This window comes from Triturus cristatus, chromosome 4_1 (genome assembly GCF_964204655.1).
Source record: "Triturus cristatus chromosome 4_1, aTriCri1.1, whole genome shotgun sequence".
Classification (NCBI taxonomy): Eukaryota; Metazoa; Chordata; class Amphibia; order Caudata; family Salamandridae; genus Triturus; species Triturus cristatus.
In genome coordinates, this window is record NC_140585.1 from 1,148,065,575 (window position 1) to 1,148,086,963 (window position 21,389).

The following is a 21,389-nucleotide window of genomic DNA, read 5'->3' on the forward strand; positions in this document are numbered from 1 at the left end:
AAATGCCATACAGTGCTATGGATTCCATACCCAAGACAGTGAGGGGGAGCCAGGGAAAAACAACTAAAGCGGCTAGATATATCCTGCAAATCGATACCAAGGATCCCAATTGACTCCGTATCGATGAAGTAATGTACACTCACCTCTGATGCTGCTAGCTTTTAACTACTGCAATGTTTTTAAATGTTGGGTATTTCTATACTTTAGTTAAAAAAAAGTTTACATTTTTATAATTACAGGTGCACAGTTGGAGTAGTTGGTAGACAGCAAGCACTATATACAGATGAGATTGTGGAAGTTTGTAACAAAGATAGTGGAGTAAAGCAACCATTGAAGGAAAGAGTGCCTACTTGGGTAGTTAGTTATGTTCTGTGTATCATGGATGAAGATAAGAGGATATTCAGAATGCCCATAGTGGCTCAATAAAACACAAAATACCATGAATGTATGTCCTTTTGAACATTTACATGTTTTTTTTTCATCCTGATTGGTTAGAACATATTCTTTGGCAATATGAGTTGAATAACAGTGACGCCAATAGGAGTTGAATAACAGGGACATAAAACTAGCCTGATTCAATCCTGGTGCAATAGTTAGATAACATTGCTGGATAAGATGTACCATTCAAAGATGGTGCTTAATTTCCCAAATGTGCCTTGTCCTTTGTTTAGGTTTCATTCATAGGTTAAATATTGTAGAAAGTAACAAAGTCGGTGTCGTGAACAAGGATAGGACAGCCTAAGCGCGTTGCTGTTCTGTTAAACTGCTGAATGGATCTGGCTGGTAATTAAATTAGTCTACACCGCCTGGAGTGCAGTTCTTTTTTCATTGTCAGAGTACAGGATTTTGCAGAAACTAACTAATACTAACACACTAACACACACACTCACTAACACACTCACTAACACACACACTAACACACACACTAACACACACACTAACACACACACTAACACACACACTAACACACACACTAACACACACACTAACACACACACCAACACACACACCAACACACACTTTTTTTCCCCAGAGAGGGTTAATATCTTTAATGCTTTTCTTTAGCATAATACACCAAACAGCAAAAGACGCGGTTCGACTTAGCAGTCTTGATCACTTTTACAGAAAAGCCAAAATGTTTTCACTATAGTGTCCCTTTTCCATTTCCACCCAGGTGCAAATCATTATGGTATTTTTAGTGCATAAACATACCCCAGCATCATTTTATTTTCAGGGAAAATATATTGCCTCATTTCATGGCCATTTGTCATACGTGGTCATCTTTTTTTTATTCCTCTAAAGCCACAGGTTTTGCTTTACTCGGGTTACAGGGTTTGTTATTATACTATTTAAAAATAAAAGAACCTTTTGATTTGAATTTTACCTTTCATTTCAATTGATTTCTCTAAGGCTTTAGAAGTTTTACATCCAAGTAATATAGAATAGTAGACAGTCCACTAGAGAACAGGAATGAGAGGCACATCTATATGCTCACTAGAGAGCAAGATTTATGAGTGAAATATGAGTATCTAGGTTAATTAAAAATACTAGAAATTGAGGAGTGCCTCTTTATTTTACTATTTGTGACAATTTTTCATTTATTACTGATTAGTACACTAGATTTCCAGGTGGCATGTTCCTCTGCCATTCCTTACCACCCCATTCAGCCCAGTATGCCACCTATCACAGCAACATCTCATAACTGACATCCACAATAGTGTCCATTCCTCCATCACTAGGGTTTTTTAACTCACAAGACCACCCTACCGCAGGCTACAGCCAGAGAAGTCTACCTTTGACCATTATTTATGCTCCCATGGCATTCCTACCACTACAGCAGGTCCCAAATCAGTGGTGCATCACTGTAATAAGAAGACAAAGACCCAGAAGCTAAACTGCCAACTCTTCATTGTGAGATCCATGAACAAGAACGGTCACGTGTGACCCATCAAAATCAGTTCTAGACCTCACTTTCAAGACAGAAACACGACTTTGAGAAAATTCTGCACCCACGTGTCATGAAGCCATGTCATTTCAACACAGTGTCATCAACAAAAACTACACAGGCAAGATTAGAAGTGGCCTACAAGTACTTCACAAGAAACCCTAGCAAATATCTCACTTCGAAGAATTGAGCATTTGCCACTGTGAATCCTTGTAAGATGTAATCTCAGTCCAACCATAACTTGTTCCAGTTGAACTATAGACTACCTCCCAGCAACGCAACATTTAAATATTGGAGCCATACATCCCATGAGACTTCAAAACTTAGTTTGAAAATAAAATATTTAATAACTGCTGCTAACATATCAAATATCAAGACATTCAACCTAAAAAAAAAAAAAAAAAAAACACTGACCAACCTCTCTGATCGCACACGGTCCATCACATTCACCTCCTTGGGACAACAGTGACTGACAACACCTGAATCACCTGGAGCAAACACCGCACCATTACCTTCAGGATTAACATACCAATCTATAACAATGCCTTAACCCCTTCTATGCCCATGACGAGATAGTCTCGTCATGGAGCGCGGTTGCGCTGTGCCCATGACGAGACTCTCTCATCATGGACCCCACCCACTAATGAAAGGCCCGGCACAGGAGGGGGAAAGGGCGGGGCACTCAAGGGGATAAAGACAGCAACTACCATAAACAACAAATCCACCGACAGACTAGGAAAATGTTGGGCCTTCCACCATTTAAAAACTTAACTTCCACCTTAAAAAACACACCAATCAATATGGAACCTCGTAAAACGGCCATCTTCTACAATAGGATTCCTGCTGTACTAGACAACCAGATACCACTAACATTAACAGAAAGAAGACGGCCACATCGCTTGATGACACGATCAGGAAAAAATATTAATCAATATTCTACAATGCAAGTGGGGGAAATCAAGGGTAAAAAAAGGACAGGCTCATACTGCTGCACTATAATAGTCTTCAAAGCAGCCCTCTGAACCACAAAAGACAACCCTACTCCATACCTATAACTGAAGCAGGCTGCCCATCAAAGGAACGCTACAAGATTCTAGCAGACTCCCACAAGAATGCCAAAACGCAGAGACCCCAAAATTGCAAGCAGTCTATGAAAACATCTCAACAAAACTGTCAAAAATGTAAAAGACAGAAAAGTGCCTTAAGGACAAAACAGCTAAACAATTCTACGATAGTATTAACATAAGGAGGTCTTCAGCATCACTTTCAGACCTAGGATAAACATTCCCCTCCAAATTCTACAATGCTATTGTTTCCACAACCTGTGCAGGGGGAATCAGCTAGAAACTAAGAAACAAGTCCCCCCTGGAACTAGGCCTGATCCAACCCCAGTTAAAAACCTCATTTATCAGACCTCTCCACAACAAGAGGAATCTCAACCAATCCCAGCCAGAAAGCAACAGGACAATCGTGAGCAGTCTGTCCCTAGGTAAATTATTTGAAAGAACATTTAACTCATCTCTGCAATTTTACTGCAGAAAATAACTATTTTGATTAACAACCTGGATTCAGACAGGTAAAAGCACAGATTCAGCCCTTGTATGCGGACGGCTCAGGACTTTTTAGCAGCATTTGAAAGCGTTCACAGCCCTACATTACTGTGCAGCTACATCATCTTTGAGAAAAAATTAAAAATCGCACACACCCTAAATCGATTGCTCATAACCCAAAGACAGACAAAGTTTCGTTTTCATACCATCTTTCGTATCCACTCCTTGTACACTGTGGCGCTGGTCAGCGGTCAAGCAGCTCTCTTCTCCTATTCAACATTTAGCTATCCCCCTTACTGGACCCGATTAGATCACACACCCTTACATGCTAGAATCATGCACATGACACACAAATCATACTAAAAATGGACAACTGAGATGACCTCGACATGTCAAGACCTGGCGATTTCATTTGTGGCTAAGAAGCATGGATGATGATTAAACACCTAAAGCTCAACACTACAAAGATTGAGATCATGACCTGTGGACAATGGCATTAAAAGCAGCCCACTGACATGGGGCCCGAGGAACTAGATGCATCACTAGTTGTGTTAAGGGAAGGGAGAAACCCTGGGCTCAGATCCGTCCCCAATATCAAATGCCAATAAGGTCACAAATGGCTCCTTTTACAGAACAACAATACAGGGAAATATCTTCCCATTACTGAGATACCAACAAAAACTAAAAGCTTACTTATACAGTCGGTGATCAGCAATAGGCAAAATGGCGCTCTAAGGTCTATCACAAGTACAAATCAGTTAAGGCAGGTAATCTGGCATGGTGCATATGGTAGGGAAAAACCACCAGATCCCCACGTGTGTGGTCAGCAGACCACTTATGCTATATATACAAATCCTCTGCACACGTTCAAAAGTAAATACATAAAGTTACATAAAATATCACAATGATGCTTGTCTTTATATTTTCAGATTTCTTTAATGCTAGATCTTTAAGCCTTCTTAGCCAAAACATGTTTCGTCGCTGTTACAGGGGATTACCCCGCGACTTCTTCAGGGCTAAGGGAATATATAAACAGGTACTTGTTTGTGTATGCAATGGTAGTAAGAACACTTTCTTTTCAAATTATTGACAAGGTGACTTCGGTGACTTGTGTAAATTTTAAAAAAGTGGATATAACGGTGTGGAAATTCATGTGAAACTGGTGTTGTACATGCTTCTTGTACAACTTCTCTGTGCATCCATATATCAATGGGGGAAAGAAAGAACAAGCAAAGCCCCCAATCGTTTATGTTATTGCTATAAAACATACTGGTACAGTTGATGTTCGAGACTCCCTTATAGGAGTAATCCTGTGGTTGGCAAGGTGCAGGCATGCAATCAACCTGTTTAGTTTTATAATCTATTTTGTTATATTCGTGGCGAAGTAGTGTTCCCTCATGCTGCCACTAAATAGTAAATACATGCCGACTAGATTGTGTACTCGAACATGTATAAAAGCATGGGAGCACACAAATGCTTTTAGAGATGACAGAACTTTTCCTGGACAACAATGTCTTCCTTTTCAAGGAAGGGTGGTATAAACAAAAACAAGGGGTGGCTATGGGCTCAAAGATTTCTCCCTCGTATGCTAATCTATTTATGGGCAGACTGGAAGAACAGAGGATTTGGAGCGGATAGGGTAGTAACTGGAATGACTCGATCTTATTCTGGGGCAGATTCATAGACGACTGTCTTATGGTTTAGACAGGCTCCACCGAAAAACTTCTTGAATTCTTCACACACCCTAACAGCAATGACAAAAACATCAGATTTACGTTCCAGTACAGTCAGAGGAACATCACATTCTTAGATGTTGAACTCTTCATTCTAGATAATAATATCCAAGCAGACTATTTAGGAAACCAACAGCTTGTAATGCAACCCTTCATGCCTCAAGTGCACATCCAGGTCACCAGATTAATGCTATCCCATACAGCAAATTCACACGTGCCAGGCGCAATTGTAGTACAGAATTGGACTTTAAGGATTGTATAGAGAGCATGGCCACTAGATTCTCACGCAGAGGGAATGCTAAGAGAACTATACATAGGGTTAAAGAGAGAATCTCTAAGATCAGCCGACAAGACACCCTTAAAAACAAACCAGATAAGAGAGAGAACAAAATAGTAAGTTTAATTACGGATAGCATGCAAACACACTAACATGCAGTATGCGTAGACATTGGCACTTACTCACGGCAGACAAGACACTGCAGAGATTTACAACATCAAGGCCTGAGATTACTTTTCGCAGGGGTGTATGCCTAAGACATATTCTCAGATTTAGCTACCCAAAAGTGGAACAAACACCAAACTGGCTTACTCAACACACACTGGGCTTTTTTCAAATGCGGCGACTGCTCCATGTGCAGATGGGCCCCCGACAGAAAGAAAGAATTTAGGGGACCTAACAATAAATAGGGTGTACAAAATTGACAACAACATCACCTGCTACACAAAATATGTAGTATATGCTATTGAGTGTAAGTGTGGTCTACAATACATTGGAAGTACCATCAGGAGCCTCAAAGAGCGCATTGGGAACACAGGAGGGTTGTAAAGCAAGGGGACAGCAGATATCCGATAGCCACACATATAGCTGAATGTAACTCTCAGAGCACACATAGAACGTTCTCCTTTTATGGTTTTGATGTCACACCCAAAGACCCAAGGGGAGGTAATAGAGAAGTAACACTCAAGAGGAAAGAGGCGCTATGGATTATGAGACTTAAAAGTGTCGAACAGGGCTTGAACTCGGACCATGAGCTTCAATACTTCCTTGGGGATTAGCCCATACTCACGTCCGAATGAACTGAAACACTGGCTGGCTTATGCCATGCCATCATCATAGCTTATAGAGTACGCCCATTATCATACCTGCATTTCTTGGTAGACTACGTACTGTTGCAATACATGACTGTTTCGGTCTTAATAAAGTGATTTACTCGCACTGGATACTTAATTTGCTATGGACTATATACTGTGAGGAATTGAGACCTCGAGACGCAACATGTTGTAGACTATGTACACCATTACAGTTTATAGAGTACTCCCATCATCATGCCTATTTATTTTGGTAGACTACATACTGCTTGAATATATGACTGTTTCCGTATTAATGAAGGGATTTATTTCCACTCGATACTTAACATGTTGTAGACTATGCACAGTGAGGAATTGAGACCGAGACTTAACATGTTGTAAACTATGTAGAATAAGGAATTGAGACAAAATGCTACTGTCCCCACCTAGCTATGTCACAGAATTCAATTTCACATTGCATTACGCTTCCTAAAATGCTTTGGAACTGATACTAGCGAGAATTGAGACCGACTGCCACTGTCCGTAACAAGTCTAAGAATTTATAGTTAAATATGAGGTTCACCCAGTTATGTCACAAAATTCACTATCACATTGTCACACGTCACAAAACACACTAGCATGTTGATTAGTTCAGGTCAGAACGACAAAGCTCTTGAATATCAAGAGAAATTTCTTACAAGGATGTACTTATGTATAAACACCGCATGCACGTTGCCACAAATGTCACACTTGTTTGGTAGTGCACCACAATGCTGTCATGTGCCCCTGCAGATACAGATTACTAGCAGATAGCTTTTAATCTTATGGGCTTTCCACCAGCCTGTGGCATTCCGCTAGTTCACAATAATATTGATTCAAGTGCTGCGGGGGTCCCAATACACCACTCCAAGATGGCGCCCAAAATGGTTTCAGGGATTACAGTGCCCCGGGGGTCCCGGTACACCACTCCAAGATGGCGCCCAAAATGGGGTCAGAACCGGTTTAGTCCACCCTCATGCTTCATTATTTAAGACAACGCCGGGGTGGCCGGCTGCAGGCTGCAGATTTGCACGGCAAACACGCCACAGCCTGGAGATCTGAAGGGTACTACCTAATGCTACCGGTAAGGAATGATAAAACTGACTTACTAGAGTCTCAATGCAGGACAGAGGAGTAAGAGATAAAAATGCTAATACAATGTTCATTTTACGTTAGGACTGGGTAGTTCTTCTAAAAGAAACTCCCTTACATTTGGAAGCATATTTAGCTTTCCGGACAGAAGACTAATTGGTCTACCTCTCCAGGAGCACAACTTCTAGGAACCCCTTCCGGGTTGGAATTATCACAGGAATTAAGGTAGGGGGATCCTTCATAGTACCTAGTACACCTCATTAGAATGTACCAACTGCTACTCTTTAGCTGATGTGCCCTTTTCTCTTACTTAGAGACTACTTAAAACTGACCTCAGGTATCGTATTATAACAAAATATGTTCTTTTATACATGTTCGAGTACACAATATAGTCAGCATGTATTTACTATTTAGTGACAGCATGAGGGAGCACTACTTCGCTACAAATATAACAAAATAGATTATAATGCTAAACAGGTTGATTGCATGCCCGCACCTTGCCAACCACAGGATTACTCCTATAAGGAAGTCTCTCAAACACCAACTGTACCAGTATGTTTTATAGCAATAACAAACAATTGGGGGCTTTGCTTGTTCTTTCTTTCCCCCATTGATATATGGATGCACAGGGAAGTTGGACGAGAAGCATGTACAACACCAGTTTCACATGGATTTCCACACAGTTCTATTAACTTTTTTGAAATTTACACAAGTCACCTTGTCAATAATTTGAAAAGTAAAGTGTTCTTACTACCATTGCATACACAAACAAGTACCTGTTTATATATTCCCCTAGCCCTGAAGAAGTCGCGGGGTAATCCCCTGTAACAGCAACAAAACACGTGTAGGCTAAGAAGGCTTAAAGATCTTGAATTAAAGACATCTGAAAATATAAAAACAAGCATCATTGTGATATTTTATGTAACTATGTATTTACTTTTGAACGTGTGCAGAGGATTTGTATAAACATTTTTAAGCTATCCTGATCTCAAACCTGCCTATGGCAATAGTCTGTACTTTGGAAACCCCACATCATAATACGCAAATAATCGAAAATTCTGCGCAAGACTCCTCCTCTTCCTAAACCCCTGAAAAAACACGATTGCAGTCCAGTAAACACTTCACTGTCTACCTATCGCTAGGCATTCAATGTTGAAAGCACTCTGCATCTTCCACAGAACCCCCAAAGGAGAAGAACTACTATGACGGCAATGACGTTTAAACAAAACACACAAAAAGGGCATGGTGCTCCAAGCTAGCATCACAGGTCACCATACTACCATACCATGACAAATCTAGAGGAGCATCCACTGGCATAGTAGAAGCCACCAAGTGCTGGAACTCATTGGGAGACCAGATTTACATCATCCTGGAAGATTTAAAGACGTGAATACGTGGATGCCCCAAGATAACTACAGCCACCGCTGACCCAGGTATAGAACCCAGAACAATAATTGTTCTACCAGTATAAGCATAGCCAAGAGTTATGAAACACCGCACCATGACAGATACTGGAATTGAATGCAAACTGGGGAGCATCGAACCACGCAACCTCGAATTACCTACGGATTATATAACTGCATCTCTTCAATGATCACTATAGAGTACCTACTGTCACTCTGCATGTGAAGACCAGAGACCTGGCAATTTACATATGGGACTCTAACCTCCAGACCCCTCAGATTTAACATAAAGGCACAGTACTCTATATCTACCCTAGCGTGTAAATCTAACCACAAGATGAAGAACAGTTAATCTAGTCTTTCGGGCGGTCCATCCAGTATCAGTTTGGCATTACCCATGTCATCATATGATATGTCAATTAATAACCTTATCCCTCCTCTTTAATAGAACAGGCATTGAATGTATGAAAGGCCCTGTGGAATATTAGTGTCAACTGGATGGCACAGATAAAGGATATGCCAGTAGGTTTACTTTTGCTCAGTACTAACCAGAGGAGCATACTGAGATATCTTCTACAAATTACTAGTCAATGGAGGCCTCTAACAGTCCATCTTGCAGGTCGAAATCAGTCATATAATCTGAGCACCAACAAATAATATTGACAGAAACAATGAAACACCAAGTCAATCTTAGCAAATCTCTTCAACTGACATCTCAGAATGGCAATCACAAAAAGGAAGACTATAACACAGTCTACCAGACAACTCTTTGATACTGCCTTGCTCTTTAATGATGCCCATTAACTCCTACAGATCAATAACAGCACTGAGTAGACAACGACCTGCTACAGACAGTATACGAAATCAAATTGAGATGGTAAAAGACACTACCAACACAATAACGGGGGCTGCATGCTAATCAGAGCGTAACACAAATGCTAAAAAGGAGTCTCTCACACACCTCACCCATCACTAAGCATCACAGATAACACGATAATCGCAACGCTGTGGTCATCATGCATAATGTGGAAACACTATTCACCTAGGCTGAAAGAAAACATTTGTAAAACCAGACATCCACATGGTGTAGCGATCAACTGTGTGGAGAAGCACTGCAGAGCCTCCCTGGGGTAGCAAGTGATAAAAACAAATAGTATAGTGCGCTAAAAACCAGATTATTTACTTGTGTCTGAATTTGTAAAATGTTGAATGGCAGGAATGCATGAACTCTACGGCAAGGCCTTAGTGTTGGACACCTGGGACTCAGCACCAGCTCTGCAAGTGGTGGGTGGCAGTCATCTAAGACACTGCCCAGCAGATAAGTGATGGCAGTCAAGAAGGGTTAGACTTTTGGATATGGAGACACTGGCCTCTTTTCTGGCGGCTGTCAAATCTGGCTTGCCAGTGGACCCTTGTCCGCTGGAGCGGTTTAAAGCAGACTTCCCAGTTATGGGGGGTGAGCTTCTGTCTCTTCTAATTGCTTCTTTGGTGATCAGTAAAGTTTGTTTGAAGCTGACTTCGCAGTTATGGGGGAGTGAGCTTCTGTCTCTTCTAAATGCTTCTTTGGTGATTGGTAAAGTTCCATCAAGGTTTAAGAGGGATATGCTAAGCCCTCTGATGAAGAAGGCAGGGATGGACCCAAAAAACGTAAAGAACTATCGCCCTGTAACCCTGCTGCCATGGATGATCAGCAACTGCTTCACCCTCGCCAATCAGGCCTTCGGGCCCATCATAGTCCAGAGTTGGTGATGCTCTTTGTACTGGACGAACTTAGGTTGGCCGCAGATAAGACTAGATCTTCTGCGCCGACTTTGTTAGATTATACAGCAGTGTTTAATGCAGTTATCATCAATTGCTATTGCACCAGTTTCTGGCTTGCAGAATTACAGTCTACCCTTCTGTAGGTTTCAACGTTCTTGAATGACCGCTCACAGAGGGTGCAGATGGGTAGTGATGTCTCCATGGCAAGAGCGTTAACCTGCAGGGGCCTTCAGGGATCCGCATTATCTCTCTATTGCTGTTCAACATCTATGTAGAGTTGTTGATTACAGCACTGGCACAGCTGGACTGTCGACAATTCAACTATGCCGATGATTTTTGGCTCGTTTTGAGGATTTAGAGCTCAATGCAGTCACAGTTGAATGGGCAAAATATCTTGCAGTTTACTGTGAACTTGATGACAGCCAACTCTCTGAAGATCAATCCAGGTAAGACTGAAGCGCTGGCAATCACCATGAAAGGGAGCCTCTGTTTTGGACAGTTTTTGGCCACTAGAGTCAAGTCCACCCATCCCAAATCCCCCCTCCTCCTTCCCCCAGTGTACCCTAGCAGTGTTGACATTAAACTAGACAGAAGTCTGTCAATGTCTAAGCAAGTGGCCACAGTATGTGGGAGTGGTACAGCTCTCTTGAGACAACTCCGGAAAAGTCATTCCTATTCTTTCATTTTCAACTATGCAGACAGGGCTAGCGGCAATTATATTGTCACGGCTGGGTTATGGGAATGCCTTGTATATTGGCCTTCCCAATAAGCTGTTGGGCAAGCTCCAGGTGACAATGAATGATGCCGCAAGATTGCTGCTTAAACTACCAAGATGGACGCATGCTACACCACTGTTGCAACAACGTCACTGGTTGCCAGTCAAACTGAGGGCCATGTTTAAGGGCTTGTGTATAGCGCACAAGACACTGTATGATACTGTGCCAGTTTACATTAAGGAAAGACTGAGGCATTATGCGCCTGGGCGCTGCCTACATTCCTACAAGGGGAATTTACAGACCTGTCAATGCTTTAGTAAAGCAACCTTGGGCAGCCGGACTTTCAGTCTTGATACCTCAGATTTGAAATGGATTGCCGGAAAGGCTGAGGAAAGAGACCACCCTACTTCTGTTTAAAAAAAAAAAAAGTCTGAAAACTCTTCTCCTTAAACAAGCTTAGCAGTAATATGTTATTCCAGCCCTCAGGTAAGAGCCAAGAGACCAATGGTATTTGCGTGCTATATAAATGTTGTTAACATAACACTGTGTACACCTAGGTATCACATAAAAGGCAAAGGAATTTAAAACAGTAGATTCTACCTACTGGCTTGTAGCAACAGGTGGACCTCAGGCCTTTTATAAACTTTAGGAAATGTAATTTAGGGTTTTGTTCAAAGACAGGTGTGGATATGTCATTCTGGAGCAGTGGTTTCCAAGCTACGTATGCTTAATAAAAAAATCATCCTGAGCTACTAAAATTAGTGGTGTAAAAATGACCATATAAGACAAGATTACATCAGTGTGGCTGCCATATGCAAGATCATGAGCAGTGATAACCTCAGTCTCTGTATGGTTGCCAGCAGTATTGTACAAAAGGCTTTGTCAAAGTGGAACGCCTCTACTTGGGTAATGCATAACAACCATAGCTGCAATGCCACCGACACCAAGGTAATAGTAATAATTCTCCCCAACACTGTACGATTTATCACTCACATATCAGCTTGGACTATATTTGGGATTTCCATCCATTTTCCTCCAAACAAAAGCTCATGATTTCTGAAAATACACACATTTTTTGTCTCGAATACACACTTCACAATGTTGGCATAAAACAAGGGGAAATACCTTCTTTGGTTAACTCCTGCAACCCTCAGACCCTTTTATCTAAGGTTAACCAAAGTGGCTTGCAACAGCTTTTGGTGTGGGCTCCAACTCACTGGCACAGTTTGGTTTTTAGTGCATTGAGGGGGTTTCTCTGGATATTGTAGCTAAGCTAAAGGTGGCCCTAAAGCCACATCTGCCTTGTGCACAGTTTTAATGGCACAGCTAATACACTGCAAGTTAGATGCTCTTCACCGGAGACCCTCTTAAGCTTTTCTAAATTCTGGTGCCACTTCTCAGCAGGCAGAGATCAGTGTTAGACCAGTTACTGTACCCAGGCAAATTCCATCACGCAGTTGTAATCTCTCAAAATTTTCTGTTATGTGCAATTCTAGAAATTACGCTATTAAGTGCACGGGAACAACATAAATGAAAGGAATGCGAGTGGCTACTTGTTCGCAGTCTTTGTGTTTTTTTTTTTTGCTATCACAAAATGCATCTTTGTGCCCAAAACGGAAAGACGCATTTTGCGCTAAAATATAGCACCAAATGCATTTTCTGCATTTCACATTTATGTGAAATGTTGGCTAGAACGCAAAAGCAAATTACGCAATTTTCACACATCCCTACCAGTTACATGTTGAGAAGCAAAGGCAATCACCTGTGGTGTATTTGAATAATGGCATCGCCAGAAGAACGTCATGGTGCACACTTTGTGACTATTTAATTGAGCACTTTTTTCTTTACATCAAAGTGAAAAAGAGCTTTCACACTGTTACTATCATCAATTTATAACAATAAAAATAAATAACCGGAAGGCCAACAGACGTCAAATCCCCGCTGTACTGGTAGGAATGGACGCTGAAAAGGCCTTTGACAGGGTAGATTGGACCTTATTTAATACCCTCACGAGCTTCGGGTTTGCACCTAAATTTCTTATTATGGGCCGAGCTAATTATGTCCAACCCCGATCCAGGGTTCAAGTTAATGGAGTACACTCAACCTCCTTCTCCCACTCTAGAGGCACCCGACAGGGGTGCCCTCTCTTGCCCCTACTCTTTGCCCTTAGCATTGAGCCATTGGTAATGGCGGTTAGAGCCAATCCTGACATTCAAGGAATACCCTTCAGTGGGGACTCACACAAATTTTCCCTTTTTGCGGACGATGTCCTCTTGTCACTCTCCGATCCTGCTAAGTCTCTTCCACCTTTACAATCAGAACTTGAGCGATTTGAAGCGGTGGCGGGCTTTAAAATAAATCTTGGCAAATCGTACATCCTCAACCTCACTCTCCCACAAGCGGAAATCCGCAGGCTCCAACCCCTCACTCCCCTCCAATGGACCGCTTCTTCCATACAATACCTGGGGATCCAATTAACACCTAAGGTAGAGGGACTCTACACTGCTAACTTCCCCCCCATTCTTACTTGTGTCCAAACGGATCTCACGAAGTGGAAACCGCTCTTTCTTTCTTGGCTTGGCCAGATACACGCTGTCAAAATGACACTCCTTCCCAAGCTCCTCTATTTATTTCAGGCCCTGCTCATTTAACTAGAAAGGGACTTTTAGCGGCGAGTTAAATCTAGGATTCGACAATTCATTTGGCAAGCGGGTCGCGCCCGCTTTTCTTTCTCCTTATTGCGTCGCTCTCGAGTGGAGGGTAGAGTGGGACTCCCAGACGTAACACTATACTATAAAAGCAGCGCAGCTGAGAGTACTGACTGAGTGGTCTAAAGGGGAATCCGATAAGCACTGGTTGCATACGGATCGTAGCGTAGCAGGGAGGACTATCTGGGATTTGGCTTGGCGTCCCAAAAAGGACAGTCCCTTGAATATATACCTTAGTACTCCTACACGCACCACCTTGAAAGTGGGGGACTCGGTCGCAGGAGACGATCGATGGACTTCTTTCCCCTCGCCATTTACACCACTTCATTTCAACCCAGCATTCCCCCCAGGCTTACACGAGGGGCCCTTTGTCGCTTGGAGGGAGGGAGGATGCCTTGCTTTGACACCTTTTTCATAACGCTGACCCCCTCACCTTTGACAACTGCAGGTGTGACTATGGCTTAGAGAACACAGAACGATACCACTACACTCAGCTAATGCACTGGGCCCTCACCCCACAGGTGCAGGAGGCAGCCACCCGTCCTCCTACAAGATTTGAGTCCTTCCTCTCCAAAGTCACTACTATGAAAGGGGCGATTTCGTTTATATATAACTTCCTACTCACTACCACGCTCGCGATATAGGTCTATGTAGGAAGGAATTTTACAGCGCGGTATTTCAGAGGAAGAATGGGTGCATTTATGGACCGACATCACAAGATTCAATCACTCCGTAGAACTTCGGGAAGCTCATCTTAAGACCATGATGGACTGGGCTCTCCATCCGTCCAGGCTCAAACAGATCTTTCCCAACACTTCTGATAGATGTTGGAGGGGTTGCAGGCTTCTGGGTGACTTTCAACACATTTGGTGGGACTGCCCGACTATACGCCCCTTCTGGGAAGAAATACTTGCACACATTAAGGACATGCTGGGATACCCCATCCCAACCACCATGGCAGGGATTCTTTTGGTACTTTGCGACCCTACCCTGGAGCACCAGACCCGAGCAGACAAAACAATCATGTGACTGTGTAGGTGCGGCTAAAGTGACCCTAACAGCCGCCTGGAAGCAGAGGGAAGCCCCGACAATTTCCCTTTGGCACTCTCGATTATGGAAGTTACTCAGCCTAGAAAGAATGTCTGATATTTTTTGGGATAATTACAAGAATTTTGAATTCAAATGGGGCCCGTTAGTTACTTTCCTCTCACGGGGGCTACCATCGGCTGTCTGTCCTTCTGTCAGAGCGCTTCATCTCTTTCAGTTTTGATTTACCTGCTACTATCCCATGTCTACTGTACCAATTTAATTTTGCCACCACCATTGTTTGGGAGGGGCGAGGGGGGTTGGGATTTTGGTTACGCCTTAGTTGGGCGTTATTTTTGTATGACATTACTGTACTTCATATGGCACCTTCCAGCTTGAGGGATTTGAAAAAATACCATCACAAAAGAAAGATGGGACACCTAATTAAGCTGTTTGGTTTTGAATAAGGATCACGAGGGATTAGCCCAAGCCCCACCGCCGTCAGAAACTGTACCCTTCATTTAAGCATTCACTATGAGATTGGGGCCTAGGCGATGTGTTACTATGTACACCCTCCGTCTTGTTGATATCTACAATGCTCCCTGCGATGTGTGAAATGATGGTAATAACCTATGATGTACTTGAAAAATTTTCAATAAACACAAGTTTGACAAAAAAATAAATAACCGGCTAACAGTAAGAAATTATTTGTGAAGCAAGAATTTAGATATGAATATTTTAGATCGGATATATTTTGCAGTTTAAAGGGATACCAAAAAAAGGAGGGGCGTCATTTAATCACTATTACGTAGGCTGTCACATGAGAACATTAATGATCTACATTACAATGTGCTTCACACACGATACCAGCGCAAGCATAACACCCTGTTGTGGGAGCAGAACAAGAACATATACAACCTTCTATTAGCAGAGTCAGGCCCATCGATGTCTTGCGGAAAGAAAACTGAACACACAGGCCCAACAACTGTCACAAAAAGAAAATACACCATAGAGGTAATTTTCCAGTCATCTCCATCAGCTTCTTCCCCTATCAAGAATCCCAACCCTTTATCATCAACCACAGTAATGTTTCCTATCTTCATTGCTTTTTTTGTGCTTCTCTTCATGCACCCCCTCCCCCCCCCCCCTCCCCCCTCCCGACACTGCCAAATGCTATCTAGACGTCTCCCTACAAAGAGCTTGCTATCTGCAACCCAAAGATGTTCCTAGTCCCGGATAAGACAACCGAGAAGAAATCACACCACCCCAAAATAGTATTGACACAGATCTAGTCTAAGCATGCCCAAGAAAATACTCTGACCCAGTTGACCAGACATTTGAGAAAAGATGACCTTTAAGTATGAACTACAAAACTTGCATAAAACAGTTTTCAAAGGAATGCTATGCAAAACTGCTATGTTTATACCTGTCAGTACATTTCCTGATATTGCACACATACTATCCCTCACATTACACTATCATACCTGCAATATCTAGATCAATACCCGTTTTGTTGCAAAAGCCATGCTACAAAAATGAATTGTTCTTTATGCTACAATATTAAATGATCTTGGGATCCCAGAGAAACCATGAAGTCTCCCCCACCTCGTAACTATTTGCCATCCAGACCACGTTTCATACAATGCCTATATTTGTGTCTCAAATGAGAGTGTGGTAACCAAGATTTGTAAAATTTCAACAGATCTCATCTTCTGTCCTCTCAAACTCATCCCATCCTTACATCCCCCACCAGCTTTCATCCAATGTTACTACCCTCTCCCTGCCTTACATCCCCATTTGGTGTGTGCTCTTTTAAGTCACAGGTTGTATTCCTAATGTCCCTCTCCCTCCTCCCCAACAAATATGTTCCTCCTGTTAGACTTTCTTTTTGTTCCTTGGGCCCATTTTCTCCCTCTTTCTAAAATGTCCACCTGTTCGTTTGTGCATCTGATGGGACCCTACTATTCTCCTGGGATCACAACCATATTTTTCACTACTAGAATGTAGGTGTTTGACCGCCATCTTTGAACCATGGCAATAAATACATGAGCATTACAGATAAGTGAGTGGATATGTGAAAAATGTTTGTATCTGAAAAGTTAAATACTGAAAATATGGTTTTCCGATGCTCCAAAATAAAGTGGTAAACAACATCAGGACCCTCTTTCTTTCTCCAATGCCAACCCATGTCAATGACCCGCTCATGCTTCACACTCTGATCCTTTGGTAACACCCCCAATTGATAGCTTATGCCCCGCCACGGTTTCTGCTTAAGCCACAGCTAACTCCCCCATATAAATCACCACCCTAGTCTAACTCCACCTCAAACATTGCCATCTTCCCCAGAATTCCAACAGATTTCCCAACTATATAACATACTAAAATGCATTAGTCACGCATTACAGCCTCCTCCTAATTCATGTGCAATGAGGCACTGCAGGAATTAGCAAAAAAAAAGCAGATGGAGGATGTTTTGGATGCTTGTGGTGTCGCTGTGTGCCCCATGATATTTACTTAGTTCTGCTTATTCCAGGCTGCCGGCCTGGGCTCATTCACAATGCTAAAATGAGCAATAGTCAGAAGTGTGATGGACAAATTGTTTCCGCAGAGATGAGAGCCTGATAAGACTAGCATTTGCAATGCAATAGGTCTCGCATTTGAGCTATTGGCATTGTAAATGACCAATGCCTTTTATTTACGAGTTGGTTTTTAAAACAGATAAATAAAAGGCACTGTCACTTACAATGCCAATAGCTTAAACGCTTGCAAATGCGAGACCTATTGCATTGCAAATGCTTGTTATTCTTGCCCTAGAACTCAATTATCGAGTCTGTCTATACTTGATTGACTGCATTTTGCTATGTTGTGGGGTGCTTTTTCTTGGGGACACGTTTCCTCATGAAATTGAGGGTTAATACTATAACTGATTCATCAACCTATGGGTGTACAGTTGAGATCATATTTTGGGGTGTACATGTTTTAGGGGTTCCCCCGCCCATGCACTTTCCAAAGTTTAGTTGCTGTGCCACAAATATCCACTGGATTTGGTCTGGATTTTTAGTATTTACAAAGGCACGTGGGCGTAAAGCAGTAAAAGTGCACTGACTTAACAGTGCAGAGGACACACGCGTGACTGTGCGAAAACACTTTAGGAATGCCACTGCCTGCCAGCAAAAAGAGCCCGGTTTGGTCTCTAGCTGACACGTCCAAGTAGCAATGAATGGCGCCCTACCACAGAAGCTAATTGCTCTTCCGGGGCCAGTGGAGACGGCAGGGAGGGACTCTCTTGTACCTGATGAAAGGGGCAACGGAGCACAACATTCTTGGGATAAAGCTTAGTGTTGTCACCATTAACAAGATACAAGAGAGCAACGTTGGTTTTCATGCTCCTCCCAGCCCTTCTAGTTTGAGGCAGTTTTATATAGCACGAACTCGACCCTAAGGGATTGGAGTGCTTTTTAGTGTGCAGATTTATATAGCGCGAACTTTATCGTAAGGTATTTGCTCACTTTACATGAGCGCGTAAAGAAGGCACAAGGACAACAGGAGAGAGGGCGGAGTTGTAAAGAAGGCACCAAAGCACGTTGTGCCTGCAGTAAGAAAAACTGGATAAAGAATATAGTGCTCAAAGTCTAAATAACACGAACCGTGTAACAACCAAAGTAAAGTGGCCAGCTGCCATGGGAGGCGTCAAATGAAGGAGGCGGGACTAAGAAGCCTATTTACGAATCAGAAACCAGCATTTAGGACGGGCAATGACACAAGCCAATGGCAAATATGGGCGGAGAGTGGGTGAGGCTTCTATTCCCTACTCCATTCCAGCAGATTGCCAGAGCAGCCCATGCGCACTGGCTCAGGCTGGACCTAAAAACTGCTTTGGAAGTCCCAGCCTCTATGGGACATAGCACGTGGCTCCGACAGCAACGTCAGTCACTCACAGTTACAGAAAGTGTTAAAAGGTAATAAAAAGCGCCGCCAGGCCCAGGCAGTCTCATCAATCTGGAGGAGCCTTCTGTTGGTTTTTGGGCCACTTGTGGTCATTAGTTCTGGTGGCAGCTCCAGTCTCTGGAATGGAATCAAGTCTTTAACTTCACCCTGCAGCCCATGCAAGTGGTGCAGTGCCCACACCCCCTCAGCGGTGTGTATGTGTGGGCAGCGTGAGGGACGCAGGGGAGAGTGAGCCATACTATGGCTCTCTCTGAATCCCCCAGGCCCGGACATAATTAATTCATTTGGATCTGGCATGTTTGTGGGTGGGGGGCAACTCTCCTGGCTGTGGGTCAGCTCAGGACATCACCCTCTTTTGGGATGGAAACGAAACAAGCAGTCCTGGCCAGCCCTAAGTACTGTAGTGTATGACCAGCAGCTTCCCGGATGTCCAAGGAAGCTGATTACGGCCCCCTTGTAATCATCACTAGCAGGTACAATTAGCACTGCCCTGTTGCAGCCCGTTGACCCCAATGCCCAGCCGCTGCTGAAGAACATGCTCAGCATGAATAGCCTGACAGACAAATGGGAACGCACTTCAGGGCACAACCAGGTGAGCCCGGCACAGGCTGTTTAGAAAAATATAATCTGCTTTTTATTGACATCTGGGAAAACATTTGTTCCCTAAAACTTTGTATCAATTGTATATTATGGATCCATGATACCTGTGAGCCTAAGCACATATATTCACAGGCCCAAAATCCTCAGGGCGCAGGTACGCATCACAGGCTAATATAACCCAGCAGTTTGTTTTTTCAAAACAGCTTCTGTTTTCATAAATGTCAAAAGGACCAACTATTTTAGAAAAGCAGCATGAAAATAAAAAGGCACCACCACTACTCCTCATTAAACATCCCAATTTGACCCTTAACAGTTCACATTGAATGACTACACACATTTACGCTGTGACGTTACCGGCAGTGCTTTTGAACTGGAGAACCAGCTTTGAGTCCTAATGTCGGCTCGACATTCTGCGATTCTGGGCAATTCATCTAATCTCCCCGTACCTAACAAATTAATGTTACCTCGTGTAATGAAACTGGGGCTCATGTGAAGCGCTCAAATACCTTTGGGTCATGTTGACACCATATAAAACAGCAAGAAGTATTTGTCATCTTGGAGTGACAGTGGGTTAGTAACCAGGGGTTTTGCACCAGGTTTAAGGTCTTCTGATTTCTTCTCATTGTTTAAAAGGGCAGCATTTCTAATATTTATCTCGTTCTATGGACTTAACTGCTTGGCTTTATTTGCAAGAAATGTCACTGAGTATCACACATTTGCAAGCAGATTGTCACTAATAGGTGCACTGAAATCATGGAAATGTCACACATAAACAATCTGTAAACTTTGCTGCTATGCTCACATCCTATTTGGTACAGTCGGGTCCCAGAGTGACCTTCCATTTCGGGTGCTTTGAAGCAGTTTAAAGATCTTCCAAGAGTTACTCGTTGCTCAAATGGGTGTAATTTCTGATATTTGTTTCCCTCATTGCTCGATTTTGCTCGCGAGAAAGTGTCACTAATAGACGTTGAATTTCAATCATAATTACACTGAAATTATGAACATGTCACAAAGAGCAATCTAAAACCTTGGCAACTATGCCCTATATAGGCCTCCGGTTTAGAGCTCACCTCATGCTACACCTCAAGCCCCTCCCATTTAGGCCCTACTTCGGCCCCGCCCATCACAACCTCCTTGAAGCTCCTCCTTCACCCCCTACAACTATCCCCTTTGAGCCCGTAAAGCGTGCCCCAGGTAATTTTCTTAGACCCCTCTTTTTACAGCATACAGAGCCCCAGAATCCCTTTAGACCCTCCCACTGCCGTCACTGTAAATGCCCTCCCCTGTCACCCCCTAATGTCCCTCCCCTCTCGTCTCCTCACTGGGCCGTGATCGCTGCGGACTGATCTCCAGCTCTATCCGTCCTCGCCGAGCCTCCCGGTTCTCCTGCTTCAGCTTGGCCTCCAATCGGGAGAGTTTCTGTTCCAAAGAGGAGGCCGCCATCTTCCGCCGCGCACTAATAATAAACAAACAGCGCATTGCGCTTGCGCGAACGCTCGAGCCCCGGCCGGACTCGCCTCCTACGCATGCGAAATTTGCCATTCCGGCAGCAAACGATTGCGCTTGCGTGGACGAGTTTGTCCTAGGTCGTGCATTGAGCGCATGCACTGCCTCTCTGAGTCTAGTGAAAGTATTTGTCGCGCTACGTTCTGTTTAATTAGGACACTGGTGGCTGTTGACCTTTGCCTGCTATAGTAATAGTGTGACCTGTGGCCTCGGAGCAACTTGAACTTGAGCGTTGTTAAACGTCCGTTCGTGACGCCTATTTGTACAGTCAAGGAAGACGAAAATGGCAGTAAG

The 21,389-nt window shown here is 43.1% G+C and overlaps 1 protein-coding gene across 2 annotated transcripts in view; it reads right to left on the reverse strand.

Moving 5' to 3' along the window:
* The window catches only part of MAP2K7 (mitogen-activated protein kinase kinase 7), a 178,911-nt gene extending 157,804 nt beyond the window's left edge, over positions 1 to 21,107 (reverse strand). For both annotated transcript variants that reach the window (XM_085654285.1, XM_085654284.1), the window contains exon 1: positions 20,912 to 21,107. In XM_085654285.1, the coding sequence (XP_085510411.1) occupies positions 20,912 to 21,068 (157 nt within the window). In that variant the 5' untranslated portion in view covers positions 21,069 to 21,107. The remainder of the gene's footprint in view (positions 1 to 20,911) is intronic.
* Between the last annotated feature and the right edge of the window lie 282 nt (positions 21,108 to 21,389).